We start from the raw sequence: 13,291 nt of genomic DNA, 5'->3' as shown, positions 1-13,291 counted from the left end.
ATACTTGTATAAAATACAAGTACATTACTTGTACAAAGTAATTATATAACTTAAATAAAATAATTATTATAATTTATATAATTTATATTTATATAATTATATAATTTTTGAATATATAGTTAAATATCATAATTAATATTTAGAATCATTTTATTCTTATTATTCTATGTTAAAGATTATCTGCAAAATAATAAATTATCTTTCATATTTTATGTAATTTAAAAAAAATTTTAAAAATAGTTGAAAATATTTATAATATTTAATTAATATTTGTCTATTTTAAATTAAATATAGATTAAATAGTTTTTCATCTATTCAAAAAAAATATGAGAAAATTATATTCATTATTATATCCAAATGTTAATTTATGTGAATCTATTTCTTAATATTTTTTAAGTTAAAAAATATAAAAAATTCAAATATTTTTTAAAAATTAAAATAACTTATACAATATCATAGTAATAGTTATACTATTTATATGAATATCATTTATATCAATTATAATTTAAATAAAGGAATATTATATCATTATTTTATCATTACTTTAATTTCAATGCAATTTAATATTTTTATAAAAATATCACAACTTTTTATTCAAAAGCATATGTATATTTTTAAATTATTAATAATGTTATCTGGACAAAATTTTATTTTAATTTATTTTAAAAAGAATGAAAATATCAAAAATAAAATGCAATCTATTTGAATTAAAATTTAAACGGAAAAATAAAAATATTTTTAACATGACATCATTAAGTATTACTCCACATATAGTTTGTTCTTGTTCATATCATATCATTTTTAAGTGAATGAAATATTATAAACCCTTGAATATCAAATGTTAGAAACACAAAAAACAAAGAATCGGTAAAAATTATCTAACAATATAGTGATGGAAAAGAAAAAATTGTCACAATGGTACTTATCCAAATTAACTGTCAGCGAAACGAATCATGACGACCATCTGTTTCTAATATGCGCTAAAATTATTGCAAAGCACATACCTTCGATGTAATTATTATTCCATATGTTCTTTGTAAAACAAATCACACACTAAGAAAATTATGTTCTGTGTCAGTAAAAATGCATATAATGCTAATATAAGGTACAGAAGAATATACGCGGCTGTCACTACTTAAAATTGTCATCACGATAGATTCGTTCATGTACACTGGTGCCAACCTTTCAAATATTGCACTTCTAACTTACATAAATATGATTTTTTCATATATTTAAAATTATTTCTCTAATAATTATAATTATTTTTTATTGTTTTAAATTTCACATATTTAAATATTTATAAGCAACAATTATTAATTTATATTAAATTTAATTGTAAAATATTACATGTTTATGATTACAAATTCATTCACTAAATAAAGTTACTATATTATTAATGTTTTGATTTTCTAGGAATTTTCTTACATAATAAATATACTAGTATTGTTCATCCTGCTTAAATTACATAATGATAATTTCATTCAGTAATATTTGAAGTTAATTGAAATATGTTTTATTTTATTTTGGAAATACGTAAATTTCATGATATTAGAAATATGAAATGAATTTTTTTATAATAAAATTATTTAACAATTTCTTAAAACAAATCGATGTTTGATATTTTAAAATAAATTAAATATCTTTAAACAATTAATAATTAAGAACATAAAGAACAAGAAAAATTATATTGTTTTTTCAATATATACAAAACTAGCCTTTCAAATTCTCATGAACTATTATAAACAAACCTGTGTTAAAATTGTTTGATATATAATTTATATAAATAGAAAATTAAAACAAATATTTCAGATTTATAAATAAAAAATATTTGTTGACATAATTGTTACATTATATATATATATTTAGATATATATATATTTTATACAACCTATCGGAAAATAAATATTAATAAATACTAAATTAAGAGCAAAAAAAAATATTTTTTGAAAATGTCATTAAGAAAATTCATGCATCCAAGAAATAAATATAAAAAAATACCAGATTTCAAAGAACTTGCTTTATTATATCCAGAGTTTCGTAATATTGCAAATATTGTAAGATATATTTTTATTTGTAACTATCACATTTTTTATAAAAATTATTAACAAATTATTGATAGGATTTAACAGGAAAGATAAAGATTGACTTCAAAAATGAAGAAAGCCTACGTGTGCTTACAGAAGTTTTATTAAAACATGATTTTAATTTAGAAGTAAAAATACCTTCAAATAAATTAGTACCAACTCTACCATTACGAATAAATTATATTTTATGGATTGAAGATTTAATGAAATATATTTCTTTTATTGAAATGCAAGAAATAATTGGCATAGATATTGGTATTAAAAATAAATTGAATAATAAAATTTAATATTAAAATATTTTATTTAATATAATTTATTTATTTAATATAAATATTAAATATTTTCTTCATAGGTACTGGGGCAGTTTGCATTTATCCTTTATTGTTTGCAAAAATGTATGGAAATCAAATGATTGGTACGGAAGTTGATGAAACAAGCATACAAACAGCAATTCAACATATTGAAAATAATAAATTGCATCATATAATAAAAGGTAAATTAATCATATTATATTTTGTTATTTTATAAATTATAAATAATTTTATCGATTTATAGTATTTAAAGTAAATGAAGGAACAATATTGAAGGATATTATAAAAGGAAATAATATCTATCACTTTACAATATGTAATCCACCTTTTTTTGAGATAGAAGAATTATCAGAAAAAATAATAAAACGTTTACCACCAAGAAATGCTTCAACAGGAAACAAAGTTGAACTTACAGTTCAAGGTGGTGAAAGAGCATTTGTAACACAAATGATTAAAGAAAGTATAGAGATTAAAGAAAAAATAAAAATTTATACCACAATGTGTGGTAAAAGAAGTAATTTATTATTTTTATTAAAATTTCTAAAACAAAAAAATATAGAAAATGTGACATGGACAGAATTTTGTCAAGGTCACACAAAACGGTAATTAGAAATAATATACTATTTTATTTTTTTATATTTATATATATAAATTAATTTTTTTTATAGATGGGGATTGGCTTGGTCATTTTTACCAAAAGATGTTGTTAATTTAATAAATGCTCCAGTTATTAGAAAAAGTGAAGATTATATTGCAAAATTACTTAGACAACAACATCCAATAGAGATACAATTTCCAATACAACATAGATTTCTTTCTTTTGATAATTTAGTTAATTTTTTGGAAGAAACAATGAAAGAATTAAATGTAATATTATATTTATATTTTCTACCATATTATTATAATAATCATAACATTTTATTTTATATCATATTTTATATCTAGATACAAATCAAAGAATTAAATTTGCCAATTGACAATTTTAATGGTTGGTCATGTCAACTAATTGCAGAAAATGATACATGGTCACATGCACGTAGAAAACGTCGATTAGCTCAAAGATTAATGAATCAATTTATAGATCATAACACAAAATGTTTAACTACAACAAATGATATAGAATATTCTACAAAGAAATTAATGAAAAATACTTCAAAAAATATAATTGAAGATCAAACAATTAAAGAATTACAAGAAACTGTTATAAAAGAACCTTTGTTAATATGTAACTTTTTTGCTGAATTAATAGAACATGAAGAAGCTAAAAATAATGATGTAAAAATATTTATGGTCCTTGAAAAAGGAACTGGTGGCAAAAATGCTTTAGAAACATTTCGACAATATTTAATAAATAAATTAGATATTAGAGAATATTTTCAAAAATTACATGAAAAATCAAATAAAAAGAAACGAAAACGATTAAAAACAAGCAAAATTGAAATGAATTTGAATCAAATTAAAAATTTTGTATAAGATATCACTTTATGTTCCATACAAAATGATTTATTTTATGTAAACTTTATAGTCATCATATAACAAAAATTATGTAACAGGTAACATATGTAAATCAAATATTTAACTTTATTTATAATCAATAATCCTTATTAACTAGCATTCTTCATTGTACATTTTAACTAACAAGTGCAATATAATATTTTATGTTGTAAAATATACAAATTTAAATGAAAACTATATGGCATGTTCATATTATTTGCTTTCCATTATTATTATCGTTATTATTATCATCATTATTATTATAAACATAATTGATTCATGACAAAAAATAATTTTTTTTATTTAAAACAAATATGAACAAACTATTTATATAATTTTTTTAACTTAATTTGGTGTGGCATATAAAATTTTAACGTAACATGTTAATATTCGTAACGAATATTATTCATTAAAGATATATGCTTAGTAACAGATGTTTGTAATTCTAAAATTGCAGTATTTCTAATAATAATTAGGAAATTGATACTATCCCTATAATATATTGATTAATGAATCGTTTTTGATAATCGTTATTAATGATCGTGAAATATAATAGCATACTTGTCATTGTATTATCCTTTTCCTGCCACTATTTTTTTTATAAAACCTCTTTTTCCGTATAAATGGAAAATTTTTTTAATTTTAAATTATTTTCAGATTCAAATTTTCGCATAAAATGAGGATAAAACAACGGTGATAGAAAAATGAAAGAAAGTTTTTTTTTTCGTAATGTATACGAATGGTATAAAAACGATTAACAAAGCTATATAAATTTATCTTGTTGAATACAATGCAAATACTATCTTTTATTAATTTTTGTATAATCTATATTGTTTTTAAACATGTATTATTTATGAAAAATCTATCAATATTCTTTAGAAGAAAATTATCTATAGTATTCATATTGAATTCAACAAGACTAACCTCAAATTAGCAATATCTAAAAATAGAAAACATGACTTTAATATATATTCCATGTATCGATAGCAACTAAAATGAATGACATTAATGCCTAAATGGCACAAAACATGATTTCATATATGTAATAATAAAATAGCTTATAGAAAAAAATTGACTTATATTCTACGATAATAAAATCCATTATTTGTTATAGATAATTGTTGTAACATTTTAATTTTATTGGTACATTGCATTTTGTTCAAGTTTTAGCAACACTTGTGCAATATGCTAAAACAAATACTAATTTACTATTTCATAGATTAATAGAAATGTAATATATGCAATAATATCTATAATTTTTATTGTTATAAAGTAGAATTAATTGAGTCTTTGGAAAAAATGTGACAATATTAGATGAAATTGTTGTTTATGATTTTACTAAGATATATTCTTTCTTTATTTCTTCAATAATTTGTAGATTTGTAGATTGTGAATCACAAATAAAATTTATAAATATATGCATTAAGGCAATGAATTCTTTCATTCTGAATTATTTACATAAATGGAGAATCAATTTTTTTTTATGTATTTATTATATACTGTTGTAAATCAGTCAAATAAATTATTTAGCTTGGCATATTGTATTTAAGCATTGCGAATATTAAGAAATCTAATTCTTTCGAAAGTTTGATCTATATTGTCATTGATCGTCACACTATAAAAGTTCGATTCTGATAGCCTTTTATAAACGTATACACGATACATCAAATAACGATCCTCATCTCGAGCAAACACTTTCACCTTATTCCAATCAATTATATATGCCGTACTCGCGTTACTCTTAAAAAAAAGATTGGACGCGGGCAAGGAAAGACTAGGACTTAGAAAAAAACTACTAAATATCATCATTAGCGGTTTAAAACAAGCTCAGCTTTCTGCAACTACTGATTCTAATGTTGTCTTATTTTCTTCCAATTTTTTTAATTCTTTCTGTGTTTCCACTTTCTTTTCTATTTTTTTATTTTCTTTCTCATCTTTCTTATTTTCTTTATCTTCTTTTTTACTTTCTTTTTCGTTCTTTTTATTTTCTTTTTCTTCCTTTTTATTATTATCTTTTTCTTCTTTCTTATTTTCTTTTTCATTTTTCTTGTTTCCATTTTGAAGCATCTTCGTCTCTCTGTCAGGTGTTTGTTCTTTTTGTCGTTTCTCTATTTCCGCTTTAAAATTTTCAATATCTTGTTGACTAATTTGAACGAAAAGAATACCATTAATCACATTCAACATATCAAGCACAGATCCCATGCTAGGCGGTTGTACTTGAATCGGTGGTAAACTAACACCCGATTTTCCAGTATATATTTCATTCATTTTTTTCTGTAAAACTACGGCCTGTTGCGTTAGATGTCTTAAACAATCACTACTTTCTTTAGTTTTTTCATGGTCTTCGCCTAATTGTTGCTTATAAATAGCATAAGTTTCTTTCTCATTATTTAAAGCTGCTCGGAAATCACCCATACAAGATTGAGTTCTCGCAACAAGATGATAAGAAACAGCAACTTTCAAAGATCGTGGCCCATGATATCGTAGATTTAAAGCTAAAGCATGTTCCAAAAAACGGAGCGACAATTCATATTCTCCAACAGCATGAAGTATCAAAGAAATATTGCTCTAAATAAATGAATAATGCTGCTAAAGATTAAAAATGTTTGATTTTTCAAATTTTTAATATTCATATGAAATACTTACATCAAGAAGTGCTACTTCTGGATGATCTTCACCACAAACTAATAATGCTAAATAACGTGCTCTGTACAATAACCTGAGTGATACAGAAACTTGACCATTGGCAAAAGAATATAGAGCAAGACGGATCTATTAATAAATAATAATATAATTATGAATATTTTTTTATTTTTAATCATTAATTTAATATGTTTATTTTATACTTACATATTCAGTAATAGTATATGGATGATCTATACCATTAACTCTTTCTGACATAAGAACTGCTTTTTGTTGCGTTGCAAGAGCTTCTCCATGATCACCCATTATGTAATTTAATCGCGCAAGCATTCTGAGACATTGTGCAATTTCAGGATGCATAGCACCATAAACATTATTTAATAAATTAAGTGCCTCACTAATTAATTCATATCCATCTTTCAAATAACCTTGTTGAATCTTACTTTGGCCGGTTGTATAAAAATTATATGCATCACTAGCCTAAATAAAAAATAAAAATCAAAAATAATTTATATATAAAACCATTATATATAGAATCACAAAATTTTAAAAATTTTGTATTACTTACTCTAGGATTGATATGCTTCACAACAGGGAATATATTGAGTATATCTTCTTCGAAAAACGTAGCTCTATTTTTATTTTCGAAATTATATTCACGCAATAAAATTTGGATACCAGTCTTTATACAAAAATTACGAAGTAATGAAATTTTTTGGAGATGAAAATGTTCTATTGTGGCATCCAATGATTCTGGACATGGTGTTTCCCAATCATAATAACTTTTCAGATCTGCTTTAATTTGTTGCCAAAGAGATTTAGGTGTCAAGGAAGCCCATTCTACTTCAGATTGTTGTGGACCATTATTTCTACCTTTTCTTTTATTGCGCCGTTTTGCAGTTTTACTTTGAAGCTAAAATAGACAATTATATAAATTATCATTTAAAAAATTATTACTCGTTATTGTTACTATTTTGAATTGACAAATATAACAATTTTCAAAAAATAAAAGGTAATAAAAGATAAAATAATCGTACCTCTTCTAGATTTTGTTGTGGATGAATAATTTGTGCAGAAGAAAATAAACAATTTAAAAAATGACTAATCGCTGCAGATAAACTCATTAATTCTGTACCCTAAAAAATAAATGTTAGCATAATTTTTTTATTTTTCATGAAAAGTTCATTCAAATTAAAATAATATTTTAAATTAATATACCTGCATATAAAATGTAAAAATATGTTTTGCCGAACGCAAAATAAGTTCCGAAACAGCAATACGTTTAAGGTATTGCAATTGTGGGACAGTAGATAACATAGTTGCTAATTTACCAAGATATCTTACATTGATACCTTTACCGTGTAAAGCTTCTACTAATATGCTACCATCCATTGCAGCAGCTGTATGATCTAAACATTCTCGGATCTATGATATAAAAATTGAATCAATTTTAATTTTAAACAAATATTAATATAATAAACATAAAAATATTCTATATTAAAACATACAAAAGTAGGGATTTGTACAGTAAGTAAGAAATCAGCAGCATCTATCACCAATTGCTTTTGTTTCTTTAAAGCAGAACCATTTGGATCTGGATGTTTAACACCTGGAGAAAATACGTCGGGATTAAATCTGACATCAAATTCAGCTTCACGCAAACTGCCAACTGCTGTTGCAGCTCTGCGTACTATTTCTTTTGTACTTTCTTCCACTGAAAAAGAAAGAGATAAATTTAGTAGATATTTTTAATTATTTTATATATAATATTATTAAATATTATATATAAGATATTTTTAAATAATAAATAATTAAATTATATACATTCTTGTTTTTCTCCACCAGTAATAGAATCAGTAATGCTTTCCACAATCTTTTTAGCTTCATCTGTTTCGATTAAAGTATGAGTAGAATCTTCTTTGTTACTATCCATTGTAGCAGTATTTAATTCTTCCCTTTTACCTTCCTAAAATTAATTCAATATTATACAATACTATTGTTGTTAATATTATTTTACTTAATATTAAATTTGAAAAATTTTTTTTACCCTAACAGAGACAGTTTCACTTTCTTTTTGCACTCTTCTTGCAGATGTAAGTTGCTGTAGATGAAATGCGGCATGTTTAATAAATTGTACATATCTAGCCTCGACAAAAGAATCGATCAATTCTTGACGAAGACAAGCAAGTTTATGTTTGTGTTCAATTGGAAAACCTAAAGCTCTTGCTTCTTTGCTTAATTCAACTCCTTCCACTAAAAAAAATTAGAATAAAAATATAACAAAATTAAAACTAATTTTAAGTTTGTTATTAATTATATCAACTTACATTTAAGGAAATTGACATCAGGAGGAAAAGTTCGTAACAAATCCAACACATAATGCCGGGAATCATTACCGATTATACCTTTGCATTCTACACTGCTGCAGAGTTCAACTTCCTCCCCAGCATCGTTGATAACTTTATGAGGAAGAATTTTTAATAATTGGCCGGTTTTGTTTAACTATAAAATAATACATGTAATTTATAATGATTAAGAAATATATTTTAAAAATGATATAAAATTATTATTGTATACTAACCAATTCAAGATATTTTGGATGTGTAAGTACTGTTTTCCCAAAATCTATAGAACCATAAACAACAGATTGCTCCTGCTCGCGTTCCAAGATTCCAGGGATGATAGACTGAGCGGTGACACGATATCCTCTATGCAGAGGAATACGAGTGATTACCACGAAAACTTAACATCCTTTCGATCGAGATGTAAGTTGCGATAGAATACTGAACATCGAACAAGTATGTACAAATGATCCGCTACAAAATATCCACGTCGTACAAATAATGTGATGAAAAGAATGCGTGTATTTAATTTCGTACAAACCTGTAATCGATTACAACGGTACCCAATGTATAGGGACCAGGTAGATCAATAGCAGCATACACTCTAAGACCTTGTAAGTCGTTTTTAGGTGCAACGAAAGCAGCTGCATCACCGCCGAGTTCTTTATAATGATCCCTGACATCAAACCCAAGAGAGAAGAAAATATTGTTCCAAATAAACATCTGCATCTTCGCTTCCTCACCAGGATTTATTGCCATTACATTACCATCTATCACAGCTACTGCTCCTCGAGTAGCAGCAGCAACAAAATCACTATGGACCTAAATAAATCATTTATGAAACATAAATATATTACAACAGTAATATTTTGAATTATGCAATTATTTTAAATGTAGACTTACTTTAAAAATAGCACGTTCTCTGAGCAGTCTTTCAGGTAAGTTTTTTCGAGGTAACTCTCTTGTTGTCTGCAATTCCTCGTTCCAGTCTCGAGTTTGGCCAGGAATATGTTCCTCATATCCCAATTTAGAAGAGAAAGCTATTAGTAAATAAAAATATTGGAAATAAATAATTGAATATGAAATTATTTGTATACTTATGATAATACTTTGAAGTTCTAAATTTAAACAGGAATTTTACAAGATTTAAAATTATATAACATATGATATGAAATAGAATAAAATATTAATTTACGTAAAACGGAACATACTATCTTCAGCGCGTATTGCATCGATTGTATGTTCAATTTGAGGGGCACACCATGCGTACAGCTGATAAGGTGTTGCTACTCGTTCAAATGGATGTCTTTGAGTTCTTCGTCTTTGCATAGCAGCAAAACCTCGTTTAAATGCCGGACTAAGCTGATTTAGTAATTCAATTAAACTATGACAGAGATGACTTGGAGTCGCTGGTTTCGGATTAAATACTTCTTTTGTCGATTGATTGAGAAAGAAACCTCTCGCACACGCAGTCAAATAATATTGTTTGTCTTCTAATGTTACCACATGTAAATATAATAAATCACCATGAAGTTTTCTGTGACCGGGCGGTGGATTCCATCCGGACGTTGTTAATACCTACAATGAATAAATTAAGTTTTATTTTTGAAATATATCAAAAGATAAGCAAATATATTAATTTATACTTTTAAACAAGGAGGACATTTTTGTTCTTTGGCTTGCGGTTGTAAAGGTAGCAATGGTCTATCTTTACAGCCAGGTATAATATAATCAGGTGGGGTACAATCAACTGAGTCTGCTCTACTCTTTTTTTTCTCGAGAATATCACCATTGGTAACCACATTTAAAAATGATAAACTGCTACATTCAACACCGTTGTAAGCATCTGCAGGATCTACAGACTTCAATAAATCTCGAACATGTCGAACATGTATACGAGCTTCTCTCATTGTATATGGTTCCTCTACGACTTTAATCACCGAACCTTCTTTTAGACCTTCAATATTTTTCAATTCAGCAAAGTTATCCAATGTGTTACCATCAAGTTGAAGAGAAAAACATGTACGATGACAAGTATCTTCGCGATCCATGAGCAATTGATGGATCTCCTAAAAAAAACAATGATAAAATTTATTTTTTTTTTTTATTATCAGATGAAAATTAAAAAGATTTTTCTAGAAATTATAATTTACCTGAACTAGCTCCATACTAGACACTTGAATATCAAAGGGTTCAGTTCCTGGACTAACGATTTTAACGGTAAATCCCATATCTTGAATGAAAACAATTTCTTGCTCAGTTCCAGCATCTTTATCACCATCTTCTTTTTCGCTCTTATCATTCTTTTTGTTCTTGTCTTCTTCTTTTTCCTTCTCTTTTTCTTTTTCATTTCCTTTTTCTTTCGTTGCTTCAACTTCACCTTTTTCAACAACATTTTTCGCAGCTGTACTCGTACTTCCGGTTTCCTCTATAGTTTCCTTCATATCTAAACATATGAATATAGAAATTTTTATTTAAATATTTGGATTTCTTAAAAATATTGAAAAATAATAATAACTAATTTTGTATTGAAATATAGTAAAAATGTTTATTGAAATATTACGTTAATAAATAATTTCAGATAAAGTGATTTAAATATTAAAAATAGATAAAATATTTCTGTCTTTAATTTACATAACATAAATATTTGAATACTTGATAAATATTTGAATAAGTGATTTTTAAATTAAATATAATATGAATATTTTATTATCATTTTTTTATTATTATTTTTTATTGTATATTTTTGATTTATATTAATCTTGATTTTCTAAACTTATTTTTGTAATTTAAAATATAATAGTATTCAAATAGTATTCAATAAATATTTGATTAGTAAAGAATTAAGTAATAATAGAATTTTATAGTTTATTAAAAAGTTTTTAAGAATTAAATTAAAAAAAACAATAAAATAGCAGTTCTAATTATGAAAACAAAGTTCTAATTAATACATAATATATCATACATTATTCAATATTTTTTTCTTCTAAGAATTTCTTCTAGATATTATTCTGGATATTAACTTTTGTTGATCTTTTATGATTATAACGATATTAATAATTCTGTAATTATATGAATGTTAATCGAATATATATATATTTATATATTTACATATTCGAATATATATCGAATATATAAATATTCGAATATATTTACATATTCATATTTCTATAGAAGCAGAATGCATTTTCGAATAGATACGATAGTGGATATCCGTGGGACCGCTACTTGCATTCACCAATGTACTTATAAATAAACGGCAATGTAAATAGTTCAGACTCAAATGCCGTACTAATTTTATCGATACTATGTTTGCGATATACATCCATTTCTGGTATATGTCAATCTTAGACAATTACTATAATACTAACTACAATTAGCAAAATAGCTCGTATATCAATGATTATTGTGATTCTGTGTTGATGCTATAATTTTTGTTGATGCTTTATTTTTCTGTATATTTTTGTATATTTGCTGTATATTTTTTTAAATTTATATAATGTTTTTAAAGCATTATGGAATAAAGCATTATGATCAATAAATTATTAATAAGCATGTGAATACAAAAAAATAATATTATGTATATATTAAAACTAATTCTTTATTATATTTATTTTCTTTAACGATTATCAATTATTCAGTGAATAATCTGCAATCAAAATTTTATTAATCTTATTAATTTTACAGATTTACAAGAATTTTTAAGATCAGAAAAAAATAAAAGACGAATATGCATGGAACATTTTAAAATAATAATTTATCTTTTTTTATTTTATTTTGTGTAACAATATTTTTATAATTTTAATATTTTATGAAGATTAAATAAATGGATTGAATAAATTAAATAATCGATAAAAGAAAATTATTGTTAAAAAAAATCAATGTAAAATTTACATAAAGTTACAATAAAATATTTTATTAGTTTTATTTTATTCATAATAAATTTCTTATCATGTTTTGAAAATCTTTATATATTTTTATGAATATTTATATGAATATTTTTTTATGAATATTTATCCACATACTTCTAAGTTAGATCAATTTATCTTATAAACCAATTGTTTTATCGCAGTCTTATCACTCATTTTACTATTTCATCAAAGTTTTCTTTTTTTTGAATTCTTTATCAAAAATAAAGATAAGAAATTTAACCGTGAAAAAAACTAAAATAAAAAAATAAAAATACATAAAAAAAAAATAATTTTTTCTTTCATTTTCATTTTATTTTGTTTATTTTGTAAAAATATTTTCCAAAATTTTTTTTTTTAAATTAAAAGAAATTTTACATTAATATAAAATTTTGTAAAAAAAATACTTATTGATAATAAATAATTAAATATATTATTACAAGCTTTACAATTATAAAAAATTATAAATTATAAAATTAAACAAAAATTATTAATATAACTATTACTAT

General features: G+C 24.0%; 3 protein-coding genes across 9 annotated transcripts in view; 1 reads left to right on the top strand and 2 right to left on the bottom strand.

Moving 5' to 3' along the window:
- LOC102681991 (ecotropic viral integration site 5 ortholog) overlaps positions 1-1,179 on the bottom strand; it is a 21,573-nt gene extending 20,394 nt beyond the window's left edge. Inside the window, exon 1 of the mRNA XM_006616213.1 lies at positions 1,005-1,179. The gene's annotated coding sequence lies outside the window, so the exon portion shown is untranslated. The remainder of the gene's footprint in view (positions 1-1,004) is intronic.
- A 538-nt stretch (positions 1,180-1,717) lies between these two features.
- On the top strand, positions 1,718-4,960 carry LOC102681861 (U6 small nuclear RNA (adenine-(43)-N(6))-methyltransferase). Of its 2 annotated transcripts, XR_004150568.1 has the most exons (7): positions 1,718-2,054; positions 2,120-2,339; positions 2,437-2,577; positions 2,640-2,997; positions 3,064-3,262; positions 3,341-3,948; positions 4,547-4,960. XR_004150568.1 is itself a non-coding variant. In XM_006616211.2 (6 exons), the coding sequence occupies exons 1-6, from the start codon at positions 1,950-1,952 to the stop codon at positions 3,866-3,868; spliced, it is 1,551 nt and encodes a 516-aa protein (XP_006616274.1). In that variant the 5' UTR covers positions 1,718-1,949; the 3' UTR covers positions 3,869-4,086. The 2 variants fall into 2 exon arrangements, 1 of the variants encoding a protein (XP_006616274.1); XM_006616211.2 differs by lacking the exon at positions 4,547-4,960 and having other exon boundaries at positions 3,341-4,086.
- Positions 4,961-4,996: 36 nt separating this feature from the next.
- The window catches only part of LOC102681121 (clustered mitochondria protein homolog), a 10,505-nt gene continuing 2,210 nt past the window's right edge, over positions 4,997-13,291 (bottom strand). For 4 of the 6 annotated variants that reach the window (XM_006616206.2, XM_031510696.1, XM_006616205.2 and 1 more), the window contains exons 3-18: positions 11,028-11,320; positions 10,521-10,943; positions 10,086-10,452; positions 9,778-9,914; positions 9,416-9,696; positions 9,114-9,240; positions 8,860-9,034; positions 8,580-8,785; positions 8,357-8,498; positions 8,041-8,246; positions 7,751-7,957; positions 7,570-7,668; positions 7,101-7,445; positions 6,740-7,012; positions 6,536-6,661; positions 5,717-6,457 (exon numbers count right to left, since the gene is read on the bottom strand). In XM_006616206.2, coding sequence (XP_006616269.1) covers positions 5,717-6,457; positions 6,536-6,661; positions 6,740-7,012; positions 7,101-7,445; positions 7,570-7,668; positions 7,751-7,957; positions 8,041-8,246; positions 8,357-8,498; positions 8,580-8,785; positions 8,860-9,034; positions 9,114-9,240; positions 9,416-9,696; positions 9,778-9,914; positions 10,086-10,452; positions 10,521-10,943; positions 11,028-11,320 — 4,148 coding nt within the window. Of the gene's footprint in view, positions 6,458-6,535; positions 6,662-6,739; positions 7,013-7,100; positions 7,446-7,569; positions 7,669-7,750; positions 7,958-8,040; positions 8,247-8,356; positions 8,499-8,579; positions 8,786-8,859; positions 9,035-9,113; positions 9,241-9,415; positions 9,697-9,777; positions 9,915-10,085; positions 10,453-10,520; positions 10,944-11,027; positions 11,321-12,030; positions 12,168-13,291 lie in introns of those variants that run through there. The other 2 variants (XM_006616207.2, XM_006616204.2) reach the window with 2 other exon arrangements.

This window comes from Apis dorsata, unplaced genomic scaffold (assembly GCF_000469605.1).
Source record: "Apis dorsata unplaced genomic scaffold, Apis dorsata 1.3 scaffold_256, whole genome shotgun sequence".
Classification (NCBI taxonomy): domain Eukaryota; kingdom Metazoa; phylum Arthropoda; class Insecta; order Hymenoptera; family Apidae; genus Apis; species Apis dorsata.
The sequence above is the reverse complement of the archived record's forward strand: the minus strand, read 5'-3'. Positions and strand labels throughout refer to the sequence as shown.